This window comes from Corvus kubaryi, unplaced genomic scaffold (assembly GCF_017639235.1).
Source record: "Corvus kubaryi isolate FWS band 111438036 unplaced genomic scaffold, C.kubaryi_AGA036_p1.0 36093, whole genome shotgun sequence".
In the NCBI taxonomy this organism is placed as follows: domain Eukaryota; kingdom Metazoa; phylum Chordata; class Aves; order Passeriformes; family Corvidae; genus Corvus; species Corvus kubaryi.
In genome coordinates this window covers 1,928-13,401 of record NW_024580814.1, presented here as the reverse complement: position 1 = coordinate 13,401, position 11,474 = coordinate 1,928, and the positions used below count along the sequence as shown (strand labels likewise).

At 43.1% G+C, this 11,474-nt stretch overlaps 1 protein-coding gene across 1 annotated transcript; it reads left to right on the top strand.

Annotated features, from left to right (window-relative positions):
* The first annotated feature begins 5,933 nt into the window (after nucleotides 1-5,933).
* On the top strand, nucleotides 5,934-10,056 carry LOC121660460 (lymphotactin-like). The gene is made up of 3 exons (XM_042019822.1): nucleotides 5,934-6,109; nucleotides 8,644-8,761; nucleotides 9,486-10,056. Exons 1-3 carry the CDS (start codon nucleotides 6,040-6,042, stop codon nucleotides 9,589-9,591), a joined length of 294 nt encoding a protein of 97 aa, XP_041875756.1. The 5' UTR covers nucleotides 5,934-6,039; the 3' UTR covers nucleotides 9,592-10,056.
* The last annotated feature ends 1,418 nt before the right edge of the window (nucleotides 10,057-11,474 follow it).

Here is an 11,474-nt window from a genome sequence, read left to right as displayed (position 1 = left end):
ATTCAACTTAAGGCTCAAAACTGGCCTCCCTACACAATCACTCTCTGGATGAACTCAAATGCCAACCACTCAGCTTTTCCTGTGCTTCCTAAACTCCTCTGGGCGCTTTCCTAAGCCGCACTTCAGGTAACGTGGACCTTGATTAACCTCTCTTCTTGCTTCCTCTGCTGGTATCCATAAGAATTGAAGTAAATCCTTCAATTTTCCTGACAGGAAAGTCTAGTTTTGAAGGTGTTTGGGCTGGAACCTCTCTGTAGGGAGAAGACATCAGGTTTCAGGCCTCTCAGTCTAGATCATCTCAATACCACTATTTTTGGTAATAAAACCAAATCACTTTTGACACAAGAATGGCCTCTCTGGTGATAGACAACATGGAGAGTAGAAATTTTCATTTCCCTCGAAGTTGCAAAATAGGGCTTAAAGATTAACTAGCAAATTAAGTAAAAGTATGTAAAAGTAGACACACAGGATGCTAAACATAGCTGGAACCTGTGGATAAACAGATGATGAGGAACACTGTGTTTTGTGACAAAGTTATGTAATAAGAGATAACAGTGCATGCCTTAAGAGAAGCTCAGTGCAAGGTCATTACAGTTCTGAGGGTACCCAGTGAATACGACCACCAGACACTGCCTTAGATGACCCTCTAAGACCATAAAAGGACATCCAATAAGATATAGAGACATATAAACTAATCCTAGGAAAAGTCATGTTTATGTATTAACTAGGAAGTACATTATAATGAATACATATGATCATGATGGAATAAATACCGGGCTGTAAATTTTCATGACACATTTGATTAGAGAAAAAATCTCTGAATGTGTGCAGCGCTATAGTAAGGAAAACCTGCTTTCCAATCCTTCCAGTTGTGTTAGAAAGTTTGTTCCCTGGCTGATTTCAGTATCAGTGGTCACCAGCTGGTGAATAACAGGAAAAGCAGACAAGGGCTGGAACAGTAAAGATGTCAATAGTATTTCTATAGCAATCTTCACAACCCTTATCCCTTTCACAGAGGAGAATGTGGGATGGCATATGCAAGGCCGGAAATTCCATCTGTGCTTGCCTTGTGTCATGCACTGGCCCAGCTCAGATCAGGAAACAATTCCCTCTCCCTTCTGAGCCAGACAACGAGCATCAAGGCAGATGCCAAGCTAACAAGGTAAATAAGATGCTTTCTACTGAGCAGAAAGAGAGGTCTTATTTGAAATAGTCATTTCAGCTGATTGCCAGAGGCACATAGACCTCTCCTCCATGTTTATTTATGTAATCAATGCTAAGATAAGCTTGTTGTTCTCTCATTTGCTATTCAAGTCAGTCAGTGTTTTTCTTCACATCCTTCCGTTATCGATTGTTTAGCAGAGTACAGTAAATCAAAGAATTTTGTTAGGACCAAATGGGTTTGCTATGAGTTGCTGTGAGTTCTGGTACAATAGACCTCTAGGACTGTTGTCTGAGTCACCTGGGTATTTTTCACCCAAAGCATCTCCAAGCAAGGGAAGCATTTGTAAGGCTTATGAACTAAAGGCAGGGGCTTCCTACTTCAACACAAATGCACAGAGAATTAATGAGCACTGAAATTCAGGAGCTCTGGGAAACTGTTCTCTAGCAACACTCTGCAACAATTCAGCATGGAGACACAAATGCTAAGGGCCTGCTGAGCTGGACACTGCTGGCAGAACTGTCTAGAAGTCGGTCTAACAGAGATTTGCACAATGACTCCAAGCTGCACCATCCCAAAACTCTCTTTACAGCTTGACACATCTCTCCTAACAAAGAAAAGCATGATTCACCTCAGACAAAAATTCAAGATAGAAGGGTCACAGTTCCCAAGAGCTTGTCGTGATTCTGGGCCCAGTTCCTTCTTCCTGGGCAAACAAACCCTCAGGACACTCCTTGAGATTTCCAACAAGCTCCCACAAAAGTCCTGCAAGCTGAGAATGTCCCAAGACTTCAACAGGAGACCATGCAGCATTAGGATGGCAGAGGGATTCGCTCTATCAAAGAGAGCAGAAGTGCTGACAGCTGTGATTTCAGTCTGGTTTCTCAGGGCTCCTGCTGCCCCTGCCATGGGGCCAGCAGGGAAAACGGTGACTCCTCCAAGCATCCGTACACCTGGATCTGCAGACCATGCACGAGCTGTGTGGCCTGGCCCCAGGACAGCCCATGTGTTCTGTCATTGTCTAGGAGCAGTGCACTTTGAAAGCCCACAGTTTCAGATTGGGAAAGCCTTGGGGTCCCTGAGCCAAAGGGAAGCAGATATCATTGCACTGCTCCAAAGCAATTGTATGCTGGGAACACAAGGGTTTTTTAGGAGCCCAAAGAATCCTTGCTCAACGCGTCAGGATCATGGTTTACCAAATCCACTCTCTATACCAAGCTCCTTTTCTAGCTTTATAGTTTGTTCTTTCTCTGGGCACCATACAATAGCCTCCATTTCTTTGTACATTGCTTCAGTCAGAAACTTAGTTGAATCCCTTAACATAGGAATCCATGACCAACAAAATCCCATCTGGAAAAAACCTCATACCTGCCTTTTTTTTTTTTTTTTTTTTTTTTGTGACTGCACATGGGAAGTTAATTCTGACCTCTATTCTTTCCAGATCCATTATCTGTTGCCATTTTCCCAAAATAAAGCCTAAATATTTAACTTTCTTCTGACTCAGCTGAAATTTGGATGGAGATGCATGGTGTCCCATTTTCACTCGGGCAACACACAAATATGTAGTGTTTAATATAAAAGCATTCTCATCACTACTTGCTAATAACAAATCATTCTCAAAACCCAGTTTACATGGTGATTTCATACCCTTTAAATCAACCCCCAACATTCATGAAAAAATGGTCAGGGATCTGGCAAAGCCTTGGAGAAGATGTGTCCAGGACAGTTGCTGTCTTTTCCAGACGAAGGCAAACAAAGGTTTACTTTCTTAGTCTAATGGAATGCTTCAAAATCCCTTGGATTAAGTAACAGTCTATCTGCTTACAGATGTTCTTCTTGGCTCTCTAGGGAATAGGGTCCTGTCTCATGGTGGGTGGCAAGCCTCTTCTTGGTTTAATATATATGAGCTGTGCTGAGACCAACAGCCCACAGAGGTTTGTTCCTGCCTGACTGGCATATGCTTCTTAAAATATCTCCTGATGTCGGGGGCTGCCTGATCAATGAATGCACTAACTGCAAGTGTGTCATTAAACATTTGTGATGGCCACTGTCCTGCTGAGCAAGCAGACCAAGTTATAGCTGGCCAAACCTGCTGGTACAACATTATTGCAGAATTCTACTGTATCAAACAATTTATCCTGATTTTGCACAGCCTCAGCCAAGGGCATCCCCTTATCTATGCTAGGTTTGTTTCTCTTCCGTTCAAACACTAAGAGGGACTTGGAAATCCTTTTTATATGACAAAAATAAGGGACTTCAAACTCCCTTCTGTATGAACTGAGGACTCTGTGTGGTACTAAGGACTCCACGTCCCCTGCATGGTCCAAGGAACAGAAGCCTCCAGCAGCATGGGTCTCCAAAACCCATCTGCAGCACAGCAGAGACTCAAGCCCCCCAGCTCACACTTTACAGAAGCTCTATATCTCCTCTATGTGCACCTTACACTGATCAGGTTGTGCATCAGTGCAGAGGAAGTGCTCACTGGTGTCCATGCTGGAGTACATGAAAAATGAGCCTTATACAACATCAGACATCTCCAAATATCCACAGAAAAAGGCTGTGGAACTGCAGCCCACCAAACTCTTCTCCAAAACACAGACTTTACTGGACATAAGCCAGATACACAGAACCACAGCCCAGGAGGCCACAGAAAATGAGAAGTACAAAGAAGAGGAAAAACTTGCCACAGGGCAATTTTTCCATCCCACCTAAAGAAGGGTAGAAAACAGAAGCAGCAACAGGCTTCCCAGCAACACCTCAGAAGAATCTTAACACCTGCAGAAGGTTCTATGGGAAGGACTGTGCTTTCAGAGTTGGCTCATGCTCAGTACAGCTGGTGACCCTTCCTTTGAAAACTGTAGATGATATATGTACATACTGCACCAGCGGGCAAAAGTGGGGGAGCAACTTACCTCTTAATGCCTAGAAAATTTCTCTTTACCGTCAATGACACAGTTGCTATCCTGCATCTCATAGCTGACAGGTAGCAAAAAGTTGGAATATCTCATTTCAAGACGTGATTTCAGCCAGTGTCAAGCAAGACGTGAATTTGCTACACTGCTTGGGCACAAACTTAACTTAGATTTCTCAGTAATGCTGTTGAGGTCAGCACAGTTATTTCCCTGTGTGATATCAGGCGTCCTTTAGGGGCTGGGGTTGAAGCTTTGGCTTCATTTCATTGCACCTTCCTTAGTGGTGCAAGTGGGTTTAGCAGGAATTCAGTTACAGCAGTTTCTACTTGCCGTTGCTGTTCCCTGGGTTTCCCTGGCTTGCACAGCATATGCAAGATGAAAGAACAAAGAATGTGTGTGTATACAGAACTAAACCACATGGCACATACTCTACTCACAAGACCTACAGACTCGTCCTGAGCTTACAGACCATCCATTACAGCCTAGGGACTCATGAATGTGAGTGCAGTTCAAGGTTCAATCTTAATTTGCCTGAGGATCTTAGGAAATTGACTTCCACATGCTACATTACCCATGCAAAGGAATTTACCTTGGTGTTATCAAGAATTCGGAAAACTGGGAGTAACCAGCTTAGGAGAGGCCTGGAGGTAAGAGCAGGGGAAATCTCGTAGTTGCTGATGTGGTGTAACCCCAGAGAGCAAGTCCCTGGTTCAGGGTAATGTTTACTTAGCAACAACTGAAATGTCTGTGTTATCAACATTATTCTCATGCTAAATCCAAAATGCAAAACAGTAGCACCTACTAAAAAAATTATCTCAGCCAAAATGAGGACAATCATGATTTCTCCAGTCCTTGAACTGCCAGCTGTTCTATACCACTGTCACAAGCACACGCATCAGGCAGCCTGATGTTTACCTATTCACACCAGGACCAGCTGGGTCTCTGTGGGCTCAGCAAAGCCTGGGCTTTCCGACCTGGCCTCCAGAGGACGCACAAGGGGATGTCTGCTATGAGGCTCTGGAAGAAGATGCCAGCTCAAGCGCTGCTTCATGTGCAGTCTGGAGGTCCACAGCTGGCCTGACAAATATTTGCAGGACCAAAACCATTGGCTTGCAGCAATATTATCCAGTAACTTAGACCACATTCCATAGAAAGGACACCCTAAAGCTGGGTGATAGGGTTGACACAGTCTGCAAAAAAAGGCAGACCCTTGAATTTCAACCTTGAATTGAAACCCTTGTATTTCAGTCATGCCAGACTGGCAGGAGACACAGTGGATCTGGATCTGTATGCAAAGATGTGTTCAATCTTCTCAAGATGTGTTCAAGCTTCTCCCAGCACAGTGATATCAGCTTTGACTGTATCAAATCACAGAACAAACACAAGAGTTCTGACAACCTCCACAGCTCATAGGAAATAGCAGTGATACCCCTCCACAGCTATGTGCTAACATGACCAGCCATCCACACCCACTCTGGAAAGAGCCAAGGTGTTCCTGTTTCCATCATCCTTTAGCTCACAGTTCCCCTTTCCAGTGGTCCACTGGTCAACAAAGTAATTCTGAATGTCACTCTGTGTCTCTGCATTGTGGCTTAGCTAAAGGTCTCAAAATTGAAGTGTGAAACAACAGGAACACTTCTTACAGATTTCCACTACAGCACAAGAGCTCTCACTTTTTGCAGCTTGAAATAAACCCAACTCACAGCACAGCAGCGTGTGCAACCACACTGGGTTTGAGCAGGAAAAGCCTTCTGAGGAGGGCTAGTGAAGGACTGGTGGGGGAAAGGAGGCGGTTCTCTGTCACCAGAAAAAGTACTGCCACTCAAATTTTCCACTTACAGTCAGGCCCTCCATGATACCATGAACGTGAAGATACTAACTCACCCCTGAATGAGTATATAAACCCTGTGGAAGGGGGCTGACCATAGACAATTTCTGCTCTGCCTTGGCCCAGAAGCCACAGCAATGAAGCTCCACACTGCAGCAATCCTGCTCCTCTTCTGGCTTGGCATCTTCACTGTGCACACAGTTAAAGGTAAGTTTGCAACTTGAGAGGAATAGCTCCACATTGCACCTGTGGTCTCATGAGCAGCATTCAAAGAGCTGATTTATAAGATAAAGCTCACAAGAAATCCAGATGAAAACTGCAAGAATGGCAGCTTCATGGGGGATTTCATCTGATGTCCTGCCAGACAGTGGTTGGTTTCTGCTTTAATGCAGGGAGAGATTACCTGTGCCTGGGAGCACTTTAAAGGGTTTCTGTGCAATATTCTCTCTCTCAAAATCATAAAATCTTGAAGGCACAATGTCTTTTAGTCTCACTGATGCCATATACCTGGGTGTACTATAGGTTAATAACATCTCATGAAAAATATTTCTTGAATAAGATGTACATTCTCTCTTTTTCCAGATAGATTACTTTTATATGAATTCTTTTGTATTGTTTGTTGTTTGTCTTTCTCCAACTATATAGCCTTCATCCCTCTAATGTCCCCATTTCAAAAAGTTCTTCCAGTTCTGTATCCCATATTGTTCATTTGCTTGTTTCTCAACAAGCAAACAGAGCAGACAGGGAAATTATGAACCATAACTAAGAAGGAGAGTAACAGATTTATACAATACCTTCTCTCTTTTCACTGAGTCATGCAGTCGAACATCCTTGAGACCAGTTATGAGCACTGGGATGAGCCATGTTTATTGGCCATGCTTTAAATAAGTTTGTCTATAGTGGTGTTTAGCTCACTGACTTTTGAACTAGGCTCCACGTATCGTGGAGAAACACGAACATAGACCCATTAGCACACATCACCTCATCACAATTAGATTTCACACAAAGCACTGATACGCAAGCCATATGCAAACCCACAAAAATGCACTCAGAAACACAGAGAAAAGGTATCCTCACAAAACCACACCAAAACCCAACTGAGACCTGCTAAGCATTTACAAGACTATGAAGCTGCACAGCCTTTATGCTGACCCACTGCCTCTCCAACTCCATCCCACTACATTCCCCAATTTGGATCGGTGACGCTGCTCTTCATCCTGGCAGCAGCGGCTCCGTATCACGCACTGCCGGTTGCCAGTGTCATTCTCCAGGCTGTGTAATTGGTCATAAGTATCACCAAGTCTGAAAAAGCACACCGAGATTGTCTACAAGAGAAAGGAAAAAGAGCTAGAAAGAATGATAAAGAAACCAAATACACCTGGGAAAAAAGGGTAGCTATAGGTGCAGAGCAGTTGGGGTTTGTTCCCAGGCTTAGAGAAGCTCTGCTGCTATTCTCTGCATCCATTCCCCAAAGATTGTGTAGTAGCAGAGGAAATATTTCCAGGACTAGTAAGGATTGCTTGGCTGTCTTTGAGCTCTTTTAATGCCACATTTTGAAAACCAGTCTGAGGCAGGAAGAAATGTGAAATGAATCATATAAAATACTACATTGTGATACTCATGACTAAAGCAAGAGCAGGAGAGCTATTGCTTCAGGCAAGCAAAATCTCAGGAATTAGCAGCTCTGCCAGTACCTGTGCACTGGCTATCCCACAACTTCTCCAAGACTGATGTGTGTTTGTCTCAGCTATTCCAATTATTTCAAACAAAGAACAGCTCACACATAGTGAGACTATGTGCAGCAGGTTTCATATTTAACAAGGTGCACCAGAACAGCTCTCGGACTTTTCTTAAGCCAGTAGCTCTATGAATTCTTTATAAATAAACCACAGAGTAGAGCAGAGTTCTGTTTGTCCCCCACATGCTTTCCCAAACCTGTCTTTCATGAATGGGACAAAACCAGAAACTAGCAAGTGGAGGCTTAACTAATGTATGCCTATACTTCATCTCACCTAAATGAGCTCCCATTTTAAGTTATCACCATGTAAGAAAATGAGTGCCCAGAAAATTTTATACCAATATTGTGATCCTCTTTTTTAATGACCAGTACATTTCTCTGAATTGTATCAAAATCTTGGAGGAAAGCAAGGATTAAGTAGCACTCCACTCCCTCTATAAGCAAACTTACAGGAGGGAGATATAAGCACTGATTCTTCTGGCAGATCTCTCTCCCTTTCTGTCAACAATTTTTGTTAATGCTACTTTTGGATATCCACAGTGAGAGAAGTAGCCGGGTTTTCCTTTTCTTCACTTAGAAAGTAGGAGAAATTGCTGATCCACATTCATATAATATGTGGAAATCTATCCAGTAAAGCTCCACTTCTAAGCTCTAATTCCACATGAGCACTTATTTGCAGATGATGCAGGCCTAATTATCAATGATGCCAAACAGCTTTTTTGCTATGGAAGCTGTGACTCCCTGGGGGAAGATTTACTATACAATTGTCCAGGACAATGGGTGAAGATTCCTATCTTAACTGAAATAGCAGCAACACTTTAGAGATGGTAGGATGCATCACAAAAAGTAGCTTAAGCTCTCTGGCATAACTGGTACTATGGCTGCACATCCTGAGACTCTCACGGTCTAACCACAACTGGAAATCTTCTGGAATTCATAATTTAGTAACTAATTATGGCTAAATATTAAGAGGCTTTATCATTTATCTATTTTTCCTTTCTAGGAAGTGCTAGTAGTGCGTCCAGTCGCAAATACAGTTGTGCAACTCTGTCTCCAAGGCAACTGAACATCCGAAATCTTGTGAACTATGAAAAGCAACAAGTACCAACAGATGCCATCATGTAAGTACCCAATGCACCCTTCAGAGTTCCCTTTGCAAACACAATATCATCAAATAGGGAACGGGCATCAGAATTCAAGTCATGGCCCAACTCACTAAGTCTGGCTAGTTCAGGTCACCCTTCCAGTTCTTCCATCAAGGAGTCAGCTGGCAGCCAAGGGAGTGAGGGGAGAGGAGGGGACCTCAGAAAGTTGGGAGATGTGTGCTGCTCATGAATAATGGCAGGAAGCTCACTGACCAGTCACATCTTTGTGCCCAGTGAGTGGGCAAGCATCTCAGCAAGGGTGGAGCAGTCAGAGGCCCCATGCATGAACTGAGTCAAGGGGAAAGTCCACGTGAAAAGGATGTGGGGTAACTCTGAGGACTGCTAGGAGCTGTGTTTGGTTGTTTGAGCTCACAAGCATGTGTCTTTATCAAATCTGGGCTCTGCTCCTGGGAGACTAATGTTCCTCATGATTTAAAATAAAATCCCAGAACAGCAGGTATGCTAGATTATCTTAATATCCATATATATGCACATGACCTTGTATGTTACACATATACCTATGCCATGAACAGGGAACTACATTGCTAACTGGTGTTTTTCTAACATTTACAAACTCTAGAATTTGATATTGTTTTAGCACACTGTTGCTTATGTTCTGAATAAGAACCAAGAACAGTAGACCCTAGGTTTAGAGAATGGAATTTGATGGCTGCCTGGTTTGCTTTCCTTTTTCCTATAGGTTTATCACCGCAAAAGGTATCAGGATCTGCGTAGGTGCTAATCAGCAATGGGTGCAGACTGCTATAAGGAGAATAGATGAAAGACGTGCTGCCAAACGCAGATAATCTGGTCCTAGACAAGCATCTAGGACCACCTAGCTGGAATCATCATCAGTGCTGCGCGTAACAAGGAAGAAACCTTACTACCTGCTTTTATTTCCTTGCTTTTAATAAATAGCAGTAAACTCTCTGAACAAACACAAAATCACTTCCCACTGAGCTGGAAGAGTGTAGGCCTCCATCCTGATGGAGAGCAGAGCATTCTGCATTGAGTGCTGGTTTTAAGAAGGTGCTGTGTAAGTTAGTTACTCACCCTCACGTGAGACAAACCTGAAACAATTGGTTTGCTTTTTCCATTGCTTTTCTCTGAATAAGAACAATCCATGTCTGGAATGGAATCTGTATTTCACAAACTCATGGGAACTCCCTGCCCTAGAAAACTATGTACATATAAACATCTTACCATCTTAAAACTGATACATGCTACTAACAGCAGGCTTTGGATTTTAATAAAGTTACTAAAAACCTGAATCAAATGGCAAGTTTGTTTGCTTGATTGTAATGCAGATGGATACTGCTGAAACAGGTCCCAAGATGACAGCACAAATATGAGAACCTAAGGGCGAGTTAGCTAGAGCTGACACTATTGCTAACTCATGACTCAGATTGCTTTGGAATAGCCGAATTCCAAGCTTTCTACACCATATTTCAGCTGTAAAGCTCACACCTCAGACAATATCTCTTCAAAAGTTTGAGTAATTATAGAACAAAGTTCATACCATGCTCAGGTGATCCCCACATTATCAGAGGCAGAAATGGAAGAGCTCTCTGCTCAGAGAGAGAAAAGATGGCATTTGAGGATCTTGAGGTAGAGGAGAGGTACAGGCAGAGATGCTTCTGGAATCAAGTTCCTCTCATATTACCACATGGATGGAGCCTGCACTGTTGCCAACCTATGGGCTTTTCATCCTACATAACACCTCTTAGTGATACTCCTGGAACTACAGCACTTCCAAACTACACCACAGAAATAAGATTACATTACTCTAAAAGCCAGTCTTTACAGTTCCTTGCTCTGCAGAGCAGACTAACACCAATTCTAGCATTTGATATTGTTTTAGCACATTTTTCCTCATACTCTGCATGAAAACCAAGAACAGCAGACCTGGGTTTAGAGACTGGAATTTGATGGCTGCCTGGTTTGGTTTCTTTGTTCCTACAGGTTTATTATTGCAAAGGGTATCAGGATCTGCATAAGCCCTGATCAGAAATGGGTGCAGGTTGCTATAAAGAAAACAGAAAAAAAGCAGACATCATCTAGGAATGGTATTCCTCACTTTAATGTTCCCAGTGAAACACCCCAGAGAGCACTGCTCACTCATTCCCCTCCTCCGTTCCCCCTGAGGCCGGATTGAGAGGAGAAGTGGAGACACAAAAGGTAAAGATAACGGTTTGAGATAATAAAATAAACAGTTACAACAACTATACAAATATCAGAGTGTACAAGACAGACAAACAATTCACATGTGATTGCTCACCATGTGTTACCCTGGGCCCCACAACTGCAGACTGCATGTACTGGCCCAACTCACCTCTCTGTCCTCTCTGCACGGTATGAGGTGGTATAGGATAACCCCAGCTCAAGGGCATGTAAATAGGCCAATACTTTTGGACCTCACTGGAAGACCTAGATTCAACTTAAGGCTCAAAACTGGCCTCCCTACACAATCACTCTCTGGATGAACTCAAATGCCAACCACTCAGCTTTTCCTGTGCTTCCTAAACTCCTCTGGGCGCTTTCCTAAGCCGCACTTCAGGTAACGTGGACCTTGATTAACCTCTCTTCTTGCTTCCTCTGCTGGTATCCATAAGAATTGAAGTAAATCCTTCAATTTTCCTGACAGGAAAGTCTAGTTTTGAAGGTGTTTGGGCTGGAACCTCTCTGTAGG

What these genes read in the sequence shown, in the direction of transcription:
- LOC121660460 (XM_042019822.1), top strand. Translation starts at nt 6,040, where the DNA reads ATGAAGCTCCACACTGCAGCAATCCTGCTCCTCTTCTGGCTTGGCATC. An exon ending in CACTGTGCACACAGTTAAAG is followed by an intron (nt 6,110 to 8,643) that starts GTAAGTTTGCAA and finishes TTTCCTTTCTAG; the next exon opens with GAAGTGCTAGTAGTGCGTCC. An exon ending in GTACCAACAGATGCCATCAT is followed by an intron (nt 8,762 to 9,485) that starts GTAAGTACCCAA and finishes TTTTTCCTATAG; the next exon opens with GTTTATCACCGCAAAAGGTA.